The 16,893-nt window shown below is 40.7% G+C and overlaps 1 protein-coding gene and 1 long non-coding RNA gene across 2 annotated transcripts in view; both read left to right on the forward strand.

Moving 5' to 3' along the window:
• The first annotated feature begins 409 nt into the window (after window positions 1-409).
• LOC134759516 (uncharacterized) overlaps window positions 410-16,893 on the forward strand; it is a 39,511-nt gene continuing 23,027 nt past the window's right edge. The window contains exon 1 of the long non-coding RNA XR_010135796.1: window positions 410-501. This is a non-coding gene — a long non-coding RNA (uncharacterized LOC134759516). The remainder of the gene's footprint in view (window positions 502-16,893) is intronic.
• On the forward strand, window positions 13,280-16,862 carry LOC103892083 (26S proteasome regulatory subunit 10B-like). Its single transcript, XM_054528507.1, is given in 2 exon segments — window positions 13,280-14,432; window positions 16,750-16,862. Coding segments are annotated over 2 exon segments (1,263 nt in total). The 5' UTR covers window positions 13,280-13,282.

Consider the following 16,893-nt stretch of genomic DNA (forward strand, 5'->3'; position numbering starts at 1 on the left):
GGCCCGCCCTGTGCATTGTAGGATGTTTTCTGACAGCTTTGGCCTCTACCAGCTAGACACCAGTAGCACCTTTCCATTTGTGACAACCAAAAATGTTTACAGACATTATCAAATATCCTGTCGGGGTGGGGGACTAAATTGCCTCCAGTTGAGAATCACTGTTCTTTTGCTTTTTAGGCTTTTGTTGTGTTGTTGCTGTTGTTCGTTTGTTTTTGAGGCAAGATCTCATTCTTGTCACCCAGGCTGGAATGCAGTGGCTCCATCATGGCTCACTGCAGCCTCAACCTCCTGGGCTCAAGCAATCCTTCCTTCTTGGGCGTCCCCCACCTCCAGTAGCTGGGTAGCTGGGACTACAGGTACACACCACCACATCTGGTTAATTTTTAATTTTTTTTTTTTTTTGGTGGAGACGTGCTCTCAACTATGTTGCCCAGGCTGGTCTCAAACTCCTGGAATCAAGCGATCCTCCTGCCTTGGCCTCCCAAAGTGCTGGGATTACAGGTATGAGCCACCATGCCCGGCCTCCACTGTTTTAATCTATTGTTTTCTTCCAAATAAGAAGACAATATTAAGTCATTATTTTTATTTTCCACTTTATTCTTTATCAATAATATTTGCAATACTTAATTGAACATATATATACTATGTGCCAAGTAAGCACTTCACATTTAGTAATTATCTCATTTAATCCTCACTACCAGGCTATGAGGTAGGTCATATTATCCCCATTTTCAGAAGAGGAAATTGGAGGATTGAGAGGCTAAGTAATTAGTAAGGATACAGCTGGGGAACAACCCCAGATCCAACTGACATTAGCACTCATTCTCTTGATCACTACATCTATCCAGCTCAAAATCTCTAGTCAGAATTCCAAAGTTCTGGTCCCAACGACACGACTTGCATCTTGGGAAAATCATAAAACCTTCTTGAACCATAATTTTCTCATACCTAAAGTGATATCAATTATAATTTATATTTCAAATCATTAGGAGTATTTGATGAAAGAGCACCTAAGTGTGATCAGCTCATACTTAGTTATAAGGTATTGTTATTGTATAAATAAAAGTACATTAATTTTCTGATATATTTTTACTTCAGCAATTTAGCTATAAAAGAGAATACTGAATAATTTAAACAATACTCATAAAGCGCCAAAAATAATTGTCTTATCTCCCTGCTGTGCAGGAATGACAAATTTTAAAGAACCACATTACTAAATCTACAGAACATTTTATAATAATACTTAACTCCCACTCATGTTTCTTTTAACTCCTCTTCTTATAAAACAGACCCAGTGCATTTTTGTAAATTTCTAGAACATAGATTTCTGACCACTCAATATTATGTCCATTTCCTTATGTGACTTCACAAAAACATAATTTTAAGTGGTACTGTCTCCCTTGTCTACCCTAATTAAGCATATTGGCAGCAGAAAGTATTCACTTTGCTTTCTCGGACATGGAGTACAGGAATGTGTGCATTTTCCCCTCTGGAATGTGTTTTGCTCTCATAACAGATGAAATACTTGTAAGATAAATTTTAAAATAAAAGTAAACTATCATCAGTTTTTCTAAATTGTGGCACAGATGTACCGATAGCTCAAAGACAAACTCAGGGAGCCAACTTTGGCATTCCAACAGTCCTACTGACCTCCACCCAATATAAAGCTCCATCCATAATTACAATGTAGAATTACGGCTGTAAATTCCCAAGATTCCTTTGGCAATGAAGGAGCCTTTAGTTCTCTGAATATATCAGGTATCTCCATCCCATGTCCATTTCTGTAATAGAACATCAAAGTATTAGCTCCATGGAGACCATGAATTGTCTGTTTTGTTCATTGCTACCAGGATCTGGAACAAGTATCTAAGATTCAAACCAATTTGAGAGCACACATTAGGCGCCAGACACTTGTTCTACTCAAACTATTGTTCAGTTTTGCAGCAGTAGGATTACATGGGGTGCCCATGTAAGAAGGGCCCCCTTACTCACAGTATTTACCATGTCCTGGGTAACAGGCATATTCCCGGATGAATATCTTGGTCATCATAAAGTCAATCTGACATAGCTTGCCTACAAAACATCAGCCGCTTCATCTTGGGTGTTCTATCTGGCCTTTGTAGAGAGAGTTGAACAGTCCCCCATCTTTGGGTAATTACATCTTACAGTGGCTTTTATCCAGACCACCAGGATGCCAGTTTTCTCAAGAATAACCTCCTGTGTGTCTGGATGATGTCTAGCCATCTGCCATTGTTCCATAGTCAGCTGCAGGTCCTGTATTAACCAAACTTGCTCTTGCACTCTGCAGCATTTAAAACCAAAAAAAATGCCCCTAAATTTGTCACTCTCACAATCCATTTTAGTAAAGGTTTTTTGGGAAGCTGATGACAACTGATCCACAAAATGAGACAACTCCTTCACGCCATACCGTTGGCTTAAGTAGTTTTTTGGTTTTGTCTTTCCCCCATGTGGTCTACCTTCTTGGTGACCAGAGGATTTAGAGTTACTTTCTCAGCATAAGTTTCCCCTTTAGGGGTGGTTTTGAGGCTAGTAACTGAAGCTCAGACCAACCAAAATCTGAGCCTACTCCACCATCAAAGTTCGACCCAGCACTCACACTTTTACTTTCGTTTTAGCTATTACAAATAACAATAACCAAGAGATTGTAGATTTAGGATGCTTGTTACTATTTTGCATTGTCTTACGAATCCAATTGCCAACTCCTTGGAATTTAGGTCTACCACCATTTCAAAATTCCACTAGTAACTTTTACCTTTAGCATTTTTTTTTTTTTTTTGGTGACGGAGTTTCACTCTTGTTGCCCAGGCTGGAGTGCAGTGGCGCAATCTCAGCTCACCGCAACCTCCACCTCCTGGGTTCAAGAGATTCTTCTGCCTCAGCCTCCCGAGTAACTGGGATTACAAGCGCATACCACCATGTCCAGCTAATTTTTGTATTTTTAGTAGAGACAGGGTTTTACCATGCTGACCAGGCTGGTCTCGAAGTTTTGACCTCAGGTGATGTGCCCGCCTCGGCCTCCCAAACTGCTGGGATTATAGATGTGAACCACCACACCCGGCCTAACTTCTACCTTTAGTAACTGATCACAACGAGACTGCAGTTTCATACCATGGGTGACTAGGTAGCCATCTAGGGATCAAAGTTTTCCTCATTCCCACCCTTTCATCCTTTCTCTTCCCAAACCAAATATTAGTAAGTGCTGTTCTAGCAAATCCCATGTTTTCTGACACCAAATGAGTGGGGTTTCTTTCCACCAGAAACCAAATATGTGGTGTTTCTTCCAACAATTCAATTCAATTCTGACACTGACTCCCAGAGTTAGCACCAGACCCCACAGATTAAGGGTTCAGTCCCATAAGATTGTCCTCCCTTCAGATGCCAGCTCTCAGTGGAATGCCCAGGCTACCCACATTTCTGCTAGACTGACTATAAATTCAGGGGTTCCCCTGACCCCCCCCACTTAGATTCAATAATTTGCTAAAATGACTCTCAGTACCCAGAAAAATGTTTTACTTATTGTTACTAGTTTATTGTAAAAGGTACCACTCAGGAATAGCCAGATGGAAGAGATGCTTAGGGCAAGGTATGGGGGAAGGGAAGGACACAGAGATTCCATGCCCTTTCAGGGTATGCTATCCTCCCAGCACCTCAACATGCTTACCAAACCCCATCATTAGAGGTTTCTATGGATATCTTATTACATAGGTGTGATTGCAGCCATTGGTGATTAACTCAATCTCCAGCCTCTCTCCTCTCCCTGGAGGTTGGGAGGTAAGGCTAAAAAAGTTCCAGGCTTCTAAACAAGGCTTGGTCTTTCTGGGGACCAGCTCCCATCCTGAAACTATGGGCCTCCCAAAGTCACCTCATTAGAACAAAAGATGCTCTTATCACCCTCCTCACTCAGGAAATTCCAGAGGTTTTAGGAGCTCACCGAATATCTTTCTTATTATACTACAATGACTTAACAAATTATTAACAATCCCAGTTCACTGCAACCTCTGCCTCCCAGGTTCAAGCAATTCTACTGCCTCAGCCCCCTGACTAGCTGGGACTATAGGCATGTACCACCATGCCCGGCTAATTTTTGTATTTTTAGTAGAGACAGACTTTTACCATGTTGGCCAAGCTGGTCTTGAACTCCTGACCTCAAGTGATCCACCTGCCTCAGTCTCCCAAAGTGCTGGGATTACAGGTTTGAGCCACCACGCCCAGCCTTGTAGTAACAATATTTAAAATCTAACTAAGAAAATTCATGTGGCTACCACTAAAACAAATAGAGGAATGCATTTCAGGCAGAAATTGATTTTCCCCCTTTTCCTGATTATTTGAGTAATACTGTCTTTTGACTTAAACCCCAATCTCTTGGTTTGTCAGTGTAGACCTGAGACTTGCTATACAACAAAGGAGACATAAAATGCACATGTCCGTATTTTTATGCATTTAAAGTTCTGGAAGTTGACTAAAACCTAGAGCATATACACTTAAAATTCTGTAAATTGACTAAAACCTAGAGCAGTGTAGTGCAATGATCAAGAGCATGTCATGCTGGCATCAGACTGCCAGAGGGCCTATCCTGGCTTAACTTTGTGCTTCAGTTTTCTCATCTGGCAAATGGGGATGATGACAGTAACAGTACTTCATCCTTTGGTTTTTAGTAATACGTAAACAGCACTGAAAACAGTAGTAGACCCATAGTGTGTAGTTATTTACTAATTATCTATAATTAAGTTATTTGCCATGTCACCTAAAGATTTGCTATATTTTCCCTGGTTGCTGCAGCAAAAACTTCTGATTTATAAGCATTAAAGGATCAGTTCCCTTAACCCTGAACCGTGGGGAATTGGTGGGCTCTGCCTTCCAGCAGCACTCTGCAGATAAATTACTCTGAAACTCTCGTAACTCTAGGGACACGCTCACCACATTTTTTTAAGATGATGGGAATTGATTTTTATCTTTAATTTTTGCTTACAAATAATTCATCTGTTATGAGAAAAATAACAAGCTCCAAAGGGAAAAACGCAGACACAAGTCTGTTTCCATTCTGCCTTGAGTCAAAGGATAAGAATTATCTACCAGCAATAAATGTAATGAGAAACAATCTGCAAGCTGTAATTTTAAGTTAGACTATAAATTGAGTTCTAGCTCTGCCCACTGTGTTCTAAAATCCAAGTTAAGGCCAGGCATGGTGGCTCACGCCTGTGATCCCAGTACTTTGGGAGGCCGAGGCAGGTGGATCACTTGAAGTCAGGAGTTTGACACCAGCCTGGCCAACATAGTGAAACCCCGTCTCTACTAAAAATACAAAAATCAGCTGAGCATTGGTGGTGCTCGCCTCCCAGCTACTTGGAGGACTGAGCTGGGAGAATTGCTTAAATCCAGGAGGTGGAGGCTGCAGTGAGCCAAGATCGTGCCACTGCACTCCAGCCTGAGCGACAGAGTGAGACTCCATCTCAATAAATAAATAAATAATAATACAATTTCAAGTTAAATATAGTCTCATTACCCTGTCATATTAGTTGGGACTCTTTCTGATGCAAATGACTGAAATCCAACTAAAACTAGCTTAAGCAAAAATAAAAGGGGGAGGGAAGAAGGATAAGTTACTGGCTCTTGCACGTTGGAAGCCAAAGGGCATTCTGGCTTTGGCTGGGGTCTTGTCATCTGTTCTCTGTCTTCAAGCTCTGCTTCCCTCTGTTGAGCTGGCTTTGTTCTCCAAGAATGAGGATTTGTCTCTTATCAAAAGGAAGGATAACAGAAAAGCCATTTTGAGAAGCTCAAGGCAATGCTGCTACAGTAGATAAAACCCTGAATTACACATGACTGCTAATATATAAATGAGTTATAGACCCATTTCCTATCCTTAATAAAACCAAATTCTACCCATTATTCAGAGCCCAGGAAAATTGCTACCTCTGCCATGAAGCCTTCTCTAATAACCTCAGCCTCTTTGTGAATGCTACTTCATCAAAACACCGATGTGTTTATTTTCTACGTGGTTTATTTTGCAAAATAGCACACATTTCTTTGTATTATTAACTTTAAATGTATAAAAATATGGACAAGTACATTTTATATCTCTAAATAAATTCTTTTTACAACTACCACTATTTTTTCGTATTACTAAAGTTACATATACTTCAGGCTATACATGGCAGATTGAACACTCATATTTATTGTAGCTTTTTCCCAGTCTCCCCTACCCTCTGCCCGAATTACGGTAAAAGACTTTGTTAAAGGTATAGGTACACACAAGGACAAAGAAGAAGCAAAAACAAGAAAATATCAGAAGCTGAAGTGTCAGTGATAACTGATTTAGCAAAGCCAAGGAAGCTGAAACAGCTTTGGGAGGAGCTTAGAAGATGGCTGACCTGTGCTATAGAACTCCAGAAAGACTCGGGAATGAGAGGTCCCAGATATCTCTAGAAAGCAGAGGGTTATTTGAGTGTCCATGTAAGAGCAGTTTGTCCACCAGCCAGAACTCTTTGCTACCCAATGGAGCAAAGTAACTGCCCTTCCTCAGCCCAGCAGAAAACAAAGTTTCTTCCTTGAGGAGATGAAACAGGGAGATCCAGGCATCAAGACCACCAGGCCTAATTGGGGTCAAAGGCATACTACCAAGATCAAGGACACCAGGCTCAGCTGGGTTTGGGGAGTGGTCATTACATACTAATCTGTGCAACTCCAAATCTAACAACAGCAAAATGACATTACAACTTACATTTATTGAACATTTATTGTGTACTAGCCGCTGTGCTAAGCATTTTCAATATAGTACCTCACAACTAATTCTCAAATAAATCTGATGAGGTAAGTACTATTTTCTGGCCACTTTAAAAGGTAAGTAAATCAAGTCTTTCACGGTTAAGAAATTGACCAAAGAACCCACAACTAATCAGTGGCAAAGCCCAGCTTTGGACCCTGAATCACTATACTGTATCACTCCCATTTATCAATTAATTTGTTCATTTATTCATTCAACAAACATTTTCTATGTGGCAGATACTGCTTCATTAAGGTTTATAAAGATGAATATAATATATGAGTTTCTATCCCCAAGAAGCTCTCAGTATGAAGAGGCAACAAATTAATAAACAAATGTCACTGGTACATTGAATAAGTAGGTCTCCAAACTAGGGCTGGGGTTTGGCAGGTAGAAACTCTAGTCTTTCTCTCTGCTAGTTGTCTAATCCCATTCTGTGAACTTCCCTACATGGAAAGTGGAAGAAATCTTGGGCAGCTTCCATAAACTCTTTTGAATACTCTTAGTGCAAATTCCTTGTATCTGTTAGTCACAAGAACAGTAAGCTTTCAGTTCAGTTTAATAATTTAATTGTCACTCAAAGTTAAAGTTTCTCAGCTCCCTGACTTGGGCTGCCTCAGGCTGGAGAGAAGGCAATGGGAAAGAAGAGCCATGGTCAGTTTCTCCTCTATATCCTTCCCCTGTGCGTTTCCTTTCCTCTGTTCCCCACAACCCACCACACTCTGGCTCTTTCAGGGCTGGAGCTGGGAAAGACAGAGAGAAACAGCAAGAGGTTTCTTCCTGTCAAGCACTCTTGCGAGCATTGGTGCTCTCTGGCCTCAGAGGATGTTGGAGCTGACCCTTCCTATCATGGGTGCTTTTGTGGGATCCACAGAGGTATGCCCACTGGAGTCTTCTCAAAAGCCCCTTGATGTGGGCAATGCCTGTCTTCTGTCTTCTCATTCCTCTTTGTGGCCCTAGCCATCCGCATTCATACCTACTCTACTGAAGTCACAGTTCCCTGTCTTCTGGCTGTCCTCTTGGGCAGGGTCCAAAAATAGCTCCAGGCTGTTTTGTGTTGGTGAGTCCATGTCCGGTCAATGAGAAACACTCATGCAGTCTTGTCAGCTTTTATGAATGAAAGTGCAGCTTATTCCCAGCGAATGTCTGTCTCCCTGTGCTCTGCCATCAGACAGGTGGCTCCAGCCCCAGTCTTTTTACCTCAATATTCTCAGGCACAGAACTGAAGCCCTCACACTCCATGAGACTTCTGTTTTTCTCTTGAATGCTCCTGCTGAAGCCCTCTTGCTTGACTCAAAGAGAAAGGAAAGTCTCTTCCTCCAGTCCCTCATTGTGGGTAGAGGGAGAGAAACAAACTACCTATAGTCGATGCTCTTGGAAGAAATCATCCCTCTCCCTGTGACTCTTCAACTCTTTTATGTCCCAGAAATAGATAATGATCTCACAAAACAGGTCTTCGAATCCCAGTACTTGCGGTCTAGCATTTCATGTTGGAATTATGGTAGTACATAGCACCCATATTTTCAGTCTCAAACTTCAGGGTCTTAGTAGCAATTGAGACATAAAAAGAAGGTTCTGTTTTGACAAATAATAATAAAGCGTTTTGACAAGTGATGGTATAGAGATCATTTACGCAGAGAGGGACCTCATTCCTTTCCTGAAAGAATTAGAAAGGATGTCTCAGAAGTGACATATGAACTGCTTTTTAGGCAGAAGGTATATTCTATGCAAAAGCGTAAAGGTATTTACATGGCATGCTCCATGAAGGGTGCAGTATGATGAGAATACAGGGGATGTGTGTGCTGGATAATGGGGGGAGATGAGCCTCAAAGGCCAGATTACAGAGGTCTCACATGCCATGCTAAAGAGTTTGGCCTTTACTGAGCACAAAAGGGAGCCACTGAAGGGGCTGGTGCAGGAGAGGTCTGTCCTGTTCAAATTACCTGGGAGGCCACGTGCAAGCTGAACTGGAGGGAGCAGAGGCAGGACAGTAGAAGAGTTAGGAAGAGACTGCAATGGAGACATGGGGGCAGAGGTAGCTCTCAGGTCTCCTGGTTTATTTGCATATATTTTGACTTCTAAAGCATTATGCTTATGAAGACAACCACATGTTTTTGCTTAATTTTCTGCTGAGGTCATATCCTATTTTTAGAAATGTATTCTGTGCAAAAAATATATATGTAACAAGCTTAGAGTAATGGTTTCAAATGCAGGGCTATATAGCTCCAGAGAAATAGAAAACCTTTGGGGTCTTGTTTCTAATTGTATTCACACTTATCAAAAAGTCACTTGAGAATTATTTTATAAGGCAAAAAAAGCAGATAAGTCTGCCACACAGCAACAACTTTCCAGACAAACAGAATTCCATGTAAGCATTAACACGTGAATTGCACTCATTCATTCTTTGCTTCCATGTCTTGTTTTTTGACACATTATTTGAAAATAATCTTATCCCTGATGCCAGTTGTTTTTCCCAGAAAACTACCATGCACACAGATGTATATTATTTTCATTGAAGTATGCATCTTACTGTCTCCTGAAAAAAAACCCTTAAAAACTCTGAGGGAAAATATTGGTTAAATTATGTAAATCCAGCCTAGGCTATCCAATCTGTTTCCTTCTTTTTTTTTTTTTTTTTTTTTGAGACGGAGTTTCCAGTTTTGAGCTGGAGTGCAGTGGAGCTATCATGGCTCACTGCAACCTCTGCCTCCTGGGTTCAAGCGATTCTCCTGCCTCAGCCTCCCAAGTAGCTGGGATTACAGGTGTTCACCACCACGTCTGGCTAATTTTTGTATTTTTAGTAGAGACGGGGGTTTCACCATGTTGGCCAGACTCGTTTCAAACTCCTGACCTCAGGTGATCCACCCGCCTTGGTCTCCCAAAGTGCTTGGATTACAGGCATGAGCCACTGCGCCCAGCCAATATGGTTCTCTTTAAACAATTACTCAATACGTTCCACAATTCAAGACCAAGGGGCTCATTTCCTCATTACTGTTTCACCCTTTTATTTCTTTATCTGGCTATATTATCAGCCTTTACCCAACATTATGATAATCTTATTTATGTTTTCAATGGGATTATGAGAGTTTTCTTAATTAAACATGAAGCAAATTCCAATCCTCAAATTTCACTAGAAAACACAGAGGCTGGTCAGGCGCAGTGACTCATGCCTGTAATCCCAGCACTTTGGGAGGCCAAGGCAGGCAGATCTCTTGAAGTCTAAAGTTCGAGACAAGCCTGGCCAACACAGTGTAATTCTATCTCTACTAAAAATACAAAAATTAGCTGGACATGGTGGTGGGCACCTGTAATCCCAGCTACTCTGGAGGATGAGCCAGGAGAATCGCTCCAGGAGGTGGAGGTTGCAGTGAGCCAAGATCGTGCCACTGCACTCCAGCCTAGGTGACAGTGAGACTCAGTCTCAAAAAAAAAAAGAAAGAAAGAAAACACAGAGGCTTATGGGATAACAGTTTCTAAATATCCTTCCTCTTACCAGACATGATTGTAGATCAGTTTCATTCACAAACCTGGTAGTCATATGACGAGAAGACCCCAGAGAACATGACCCAAGTCTGCTACCGTTCTGTAGGAAGTTCTCACAACTAGACTTAGGTGCAGTTTCCCTAACACCCACGCTTCACAGGGGCTCCTTGAAGGCCGAGTTATGTTCCCTTTGCCTCAGCATCTCCTGAGCCCCACATCAGACCTGGAACACAGTAGGCCTTCAATAAATGTTGATTGAATTGTTTTACTGAATTTTATGCAGGGTCACCCAGACCTCTTAGAAATCTTGTCCCAGATGTTTTGAAGTTCTTTTTGTGGAGTTTGCTCACAATCAGCAATTGTATTATTGCTTCTACAATAAAAATTAAATCAGGGAAGAATCACTCACAGAAGGAAGCAGAGCCTGAGGGATTTAAGGCCATTTCATGTCCTTGCCTAGCTCCGGTTTGGTCTTCTACTGAGCAACTATGACTTTAGCTTTAAATAAAGAAAAAGAGAAGGAAAGAAAAAGATTAGAAATATTGGGTGAGCTTTTCAGAAGAGGAAAGAAACACCATCATTGTCATAAACAACAAGAAACATTTCTTGAGCCTACTAATTTGGGTGCAACTATGGAATCACTTGAATCACTTCGAAGGCCTCCACTTTGAAGAGGACAACCTACAAAGGGCAAAAGGAACATAACTTCAAACTTACTTAGACTTGACTTTTTTAAAAAGAGACTTGAACTATCTAAATCATCTTCCAATACTCCATTTTTAATTTAAAAGCAGAATAAATTGTTATTCATTAATGTGCTAAAAACATCATCTTAATGTGTATTAGTTTTAGGAAAAATTTATGATAGAGTAGGATGTAATTTTATGTTTTTACAAACATTGACATAATTCCACGTATCTTTGTATAACCAATGTGTGCTTATGACTTTTATATAGGACTTGGGGTGTGATTTTACTATTTTAAATTGTTTTAGAGGACTGTAGTTGCAGGTTTGTCTTTTTGACATGTTATTGATCATGACTATATTTTATTTGATACTGAGTCTTTGGTCAGCCTTTAGTTTTAATTACAACCTTGTCACTACAGGAGAAAATGTTCCATTTTACAAAGACATGATTTCAAAGAACACAATGTGGCCAAAAGAGGGAACTAACTATAAAATGTACTTAAGGCAAGGGTACAGTCACAGTGATGACAGGAAAAGTCTTAGGAAGAAGGGGACTAGCTAACAGATTGTAAGATGGATAATCTTGCAATTATCCATCCTTCTGGGGAAATAGGCCTCAATCTGTTATCTGAAGGAAAAGAAATAAAGATGAGAAGACACACTGTAGGTGGCTGCAGTTATTGTTCCTTAACATCTGTTGAACAGAACGCATTGTATTGCATAGGCCTGCACTCTCCTCTACTTATTCCAGTTACCCCAGCCAGGTAACAGAGCACTCAACATCGTAGAGAGTGAATGCATTTGTTTTTCTTTATAACATAGCATATAATTATAGCTCGCCTACCATGACCTAGGCACCATCCTGGGGTGGTATATAAGGACAAATGTAACTTGGTCTTTGTTCTCGAAGGGCTCACAAGTCTAGTAGGGGAGAGACAAGTGGATGGTGCAGTAAGTCCTGTAATGGAGACAGTATTGGAGCACAAAGAAGCGGGTACTAAATCTATGTTTGTGGGCACAAAGAAGGCTCCCTTCAAAAAACTGTGAAAAGATGAAGACATCCAAAAGAAGGCTCAGCTGATCCTTTCTTGGTCTGCCAAGGACAGCAGCCTCTCCCAAGCAGGGGCAGCCTCAGCCCATCCTACTACCGCATGGAAGGGGAGCAAGAAGAGCCTTCCTCCTAAAGACAGTGATCCATAGACAGGGCTCCCAACCACTGTTTCTTCCACAAAGCCCCAACTCTCCCTCAGCACAATAGGCAACTGGACATCCTGGTTGTTCCGCTGGTGACAAACTTGTCATAGAGCCTCTCTGAAACTAAGCCAGAGAAGACAATGAGCTTTTTCTAGAACTTAGAGGATGCAGCTTGAGTATATGTGATGTTTGGAGAAATGACATTCACCCCATTCACATCTTCAGAAAATGAAGTAGGCCTGCAGGGGAGAGTCCCTTCTAACACCGCATCAGTGTCTCGGCCTCTCCAATTCTTCCCCAATGAGCCAGCCCACAGGAGTTCAATCTGTCTGCTATTATTCTTTTGTTTTTTTGGTTTTTTTTTTTTCAGACAGAGTCTTGCTCTGTCACCCAGGCTGGTGCAGTGGTGTGATGTTGGTTCACTGCAACCTCCGCCTCCCAGGTTCAAGTGATTCTCATGCCTCAGCCTCCCAAGTAGCTGGGACTACAGGCTTGTGCCACCACACCTGGCTAATTTTTTGTATTTTTAATAGAGACGGAGTTTCACCATGTTGGCCACGCTGGTCTTCAACTCCTGACCTCAGGTGATCTGCCTGCCTGGAACTTCCAAAGTGCTGGGATTACAGGTGTGAGCCACCGTGCCTGACCTGTTCTTTAAATCTGTCTTCTGCGAAGATCAAGACATTTCAAACTTAACTGGGAACAATATCTTTGTTCTCTGACTCTACTTCCCCTTGGGAACTGGAGACCTACCTCTAGCTGGCCAAATTTGGGATGCAGCACTAGGGGAAGGGAGGGGGTGCAAGGGTCCACAGGATAAAAGGAGACTATGCTTTTTCAGAATCTGTTAATATTTCACTCTTCTTATACATCTGCTTTGATTGTCTATCTATCAGATGAGTTAGTTGCACAGACAAGAATTGCAATTGCAAAAACTCTTAAGAACATGACTGAAATTGAAAATTGGGGTGGGAGGGGGTGAGGAATGATAAATTACTTAATGGGTACAATTTACACTATTCAGGTGATGGCTACGCTAACAATCGAGAGTTCACTACGACACAGTATATCCATGTAAAAAAGCTGCACTTACACGCACTAAATATATCATTAAAAAAACGAAGCAGCTTCTCATCATGGCGGACCCTAGAGGTAAGGTGCTTCATTCAGGACTACTGCAAGAGCTGCTTGAGCACAAGGAGATCGACGGCTGTCTTAACGAGTTAAGGGAACAATTAAAAGAACTTACCAAGCAGTATGAAAAGTCTGAAAATGATCTGAAGGCCCTACAAAGTGTTGGGCAGATTGTGGGTGAAGTGCTTAAACAGATAACTGAAGCAAAATTCATTGTTAAAGCTACAAATGGACCAAGATATGTTGTGGGTTGTCGTCGACAGCTTGACAAAAGTAAGCTGAAGCCAGGAACAGGAGTCGCTTTGGATATGACTACACTAACTGTCACGAGATATTTGCCAAGAGAGGTGGATCCACTGGTTTATAACATGTCTCATGAGGACCCCTGGAATGTTTCTTATTCTGAGATTGGAGGGCTATCAGAACAGATCTGGGAATTAAGAGAGGTGATAGAATTACCTCTTACAAACTCAGAGTTATTTCAGCAGGTAGGAATAATGCCTCCAAAATGCTGTTTGTTACACAGACCACCAGGTATGGGAAAAACACTCTTGGCACAAGCTGTTGCTAGCCAGCTGGACTACAATTTCTTAAAGGTTGTATCTAGTTCTATTGTAGACAAGTATGTTGGTGAAAGTGCTTGTTTGATCAGAGAAATGTTTAATTATCCCAGAAACCATCAACCATGCATCATTTTTATGGATGAAATAGATGCTATTGGTGGTTGTCCGTTTTCTGAGGGTACTTCAGCTGACAGAGAGATTCAGAATACTTTAATGGAGTTACTGAATCAAATGGATGGATTTGATACTCTGCATAGAGTTAAAATGATCATGACTACAAACAGACCGGACACACTGGATCCTGCTTTGCTGCATCCGGGAAGATTAGATAGAAAAATACATATTGATTTGCCATATGAACAAGCAAGATTAGACCTACTGAAAATCCATGCAGGTCCCATTACAAAGCATGGTGAGAGAGATTAGGAAGCAATTGTGAAGCTTTCAGATGGCTTTAATGGAGTAGACCTGAGAAATGTTTGTACTGAAGCAGGCATGTTCGCAATTCGTGCTGATCATGATTTTGTAGTACAGGAAGACTTCATGAAAGCAGTAAGAAAAGTGGCTGATTCTCAATATCATGAAAATGGCCATCCTTCCCAAGGTAATTTACAGATTCAATGCCATCCCCATCAAGTTACCAATGACTTTCTTCACAGAATTGGAAAAAACTACTTTAAAGTTCATATGGAACCAAAAAAGAGCCCGCATTGCCAAGTCAATCCTAAGCCAAAAGAACAAAGCTGGAGGCATCACGCTACCTGACTTCAAACTATACTACAAGGCTACAGTAACCAAAACAGCATGGTACTGGTACCAAAACAGAGATATAGATCAATGGAACAGAACAGAGCCGTCAGAAGTAATGCCACATATCTACAACTATCTGATCTTTGACAAACCTGACAAAAACAAGAAATGGGGAAAGGATTCCCTATTTAATAAATGGTGCTGGGAAAACTGGCTAGCCATATGTAGAAAGCTGAAACTGGATCCCTTCCTTACACCTTATAAAAAATCAATTCAAGATGGATTAAAGACTTAAATGTTAGACCTAAAACCATAAAAACCCTAGAAGAAAACCTAGGCAATACCATTCAGGACATAGGCATGGGCAAGGACTTCATGTCTAAAACACCAAAAGCAATGGCAACAAAAGCCAAAATTGACAAATGGGATCTAATTAAACTAAAGAGCTTCTGCACAGCAAAGGAAACTACCATCAGAGTGAACAGGCAACCTACAAAATGGGAGAAAATTTTCGCAACCTACTCATCTGACAAAGGGCTAATATCCAGAATCTACAATGAACTCCAACAAATTTACAAGAAAAAAACAAACAACCCCATCAAAAAGTGGGCGAAGGACATGAACAGACACTTCTCAAAAGAAGACATTTATGCAGCCAAAAAACACATGAAAAAATGCTCACCATCACTGGCCATCAGAGAAATGCAAATCAAAACCACAATGAGATACCATCTCACACCAGTTAGAATGGCAATCATTAAAAAGTCAGGAAACAACAGGTGCTGGAGAGGATGTGGAGAAATAGGAACACTTTTACACTGTTGGTGGGACTGTAAACTAGTTCAACCCTTGTGGAAGTCAGTGTGGCGATTCCTCAGGGATCTAGAACTAGAAATTCCATTCGACCCAGCCATCCCATTACTGGGTATATACCCAAAGGACTATAAATCATGCTGCTATAAAGACACATGCACACGTATGTTTATTGCAGCATTATTCACAATAGCAAAGACTTGGAACCAACCCAGATGTCCAACAATGATAGACTGGATTAAGAAAATGTGGCACATATACACCATGGAATACTATGCAGCCATAAAAAATGATGAGTTCACGTCCTTTGTAGGGACATGGATGAAATTGGAAATCATCATTCTCAGTAAACTATCGCAAGAACAAAAAACCAAACACCGCATATTCTCACTTATAGGTGGGAACTGAACAATGAGAACACATGGTCACAGGAAGGGGAACATCACACTTCGGGGACTGTTGTGGGGTGGGGGGAGGGGGGAGGGATAGCATTGGGAGATATACCTAATGCTAGATGACGAGTTGGTGGGTGCAGCGCACCAGCATGGCACATGTATACATATGTAACTTACCTGCACGTTGCGCAAATGTACCATAGAGCCTAAAGTATAATAATAATAATAATAAAAAGAAAAAATAAATTAAAAAAAAGAAAAAAAAAAAAGAAAAGTGGCTGATTCTAACAAGCTAAAGTCTAAATTGGACTACAAACCTGTGTAATTTACTCTAAGATTTTTGATAGCTGCATGACAGATGTTGGCTTAATGTAAAAATAAAGTTAAAGAAAATAATGTATGTGTTGGCAATGATGTCATTAAAAGTATATGAATAAAAATATCTATGAGTAACATCATAAAAATTAGTAATTCAACTTTTAAGATTGATACAGAAGAAATGTGTATGTTTGTTAGTGTTGCATTTATGGCAAAAAGTTACAAAGGAAGAGTGTATTGAAGTCTTTCGTATTTGCTGTGTGAGCACTTTGTAAAACACTGAAAGTGGTTTGAGACAGTGGTATAAGAAAGTATTTCTTATGACTTATTTCGTATCATTTGTTTTCCTCATCTAAAAAGTTGAATAAAATCTGTTTGATTCAGTTCTCCAAAAAAAAAAAAAGGAAGCATACTTACATTTGCCTTTTATAGCTCCATAGGTAAAGCCATGTAATATGAACCAATGGAGATAGAAACATGTTCTAATAACATGTTCTCAAGATTTGCTTACAAAGTTGTTTCTCTGTCAAACACTTCCGTTCTTGAAAGAAAACAGCTTATGATGCATCTTAAAGAAACCATGCTTACATTTGCCTTTTATTGCTGGATATCTCATCTTCTACCAATAAGTACCAATGAAGAAAGAAACACGCTCTAATACAAGCTTGTCCAGCCCACGGCTGGCACATGCGGCCCAGGACAGCTTTGAATGCAGCCCAATGCAAGTTCGTAAATTTTCTTAAAACATTATGAGATTTTTTTGTGCAGTTTTTT

The sequence above is a fragment of the Pongo abelii genome, chromosome 10 (assembly GCF_028885655.2).
Source record: "Pongo abelii isolate AG06213 chromosome 10, NHGRI_mPonAbe1-v2.0_pri, whole genome shotgun sequence".
In the NCBI taxonomy this organism is placed as follows: domain Eukaryota; kingdom Metazoa; phylum Chordata; class Mammalia; order Primates; family Hominidae; genus Pongo; species Pongo abelii.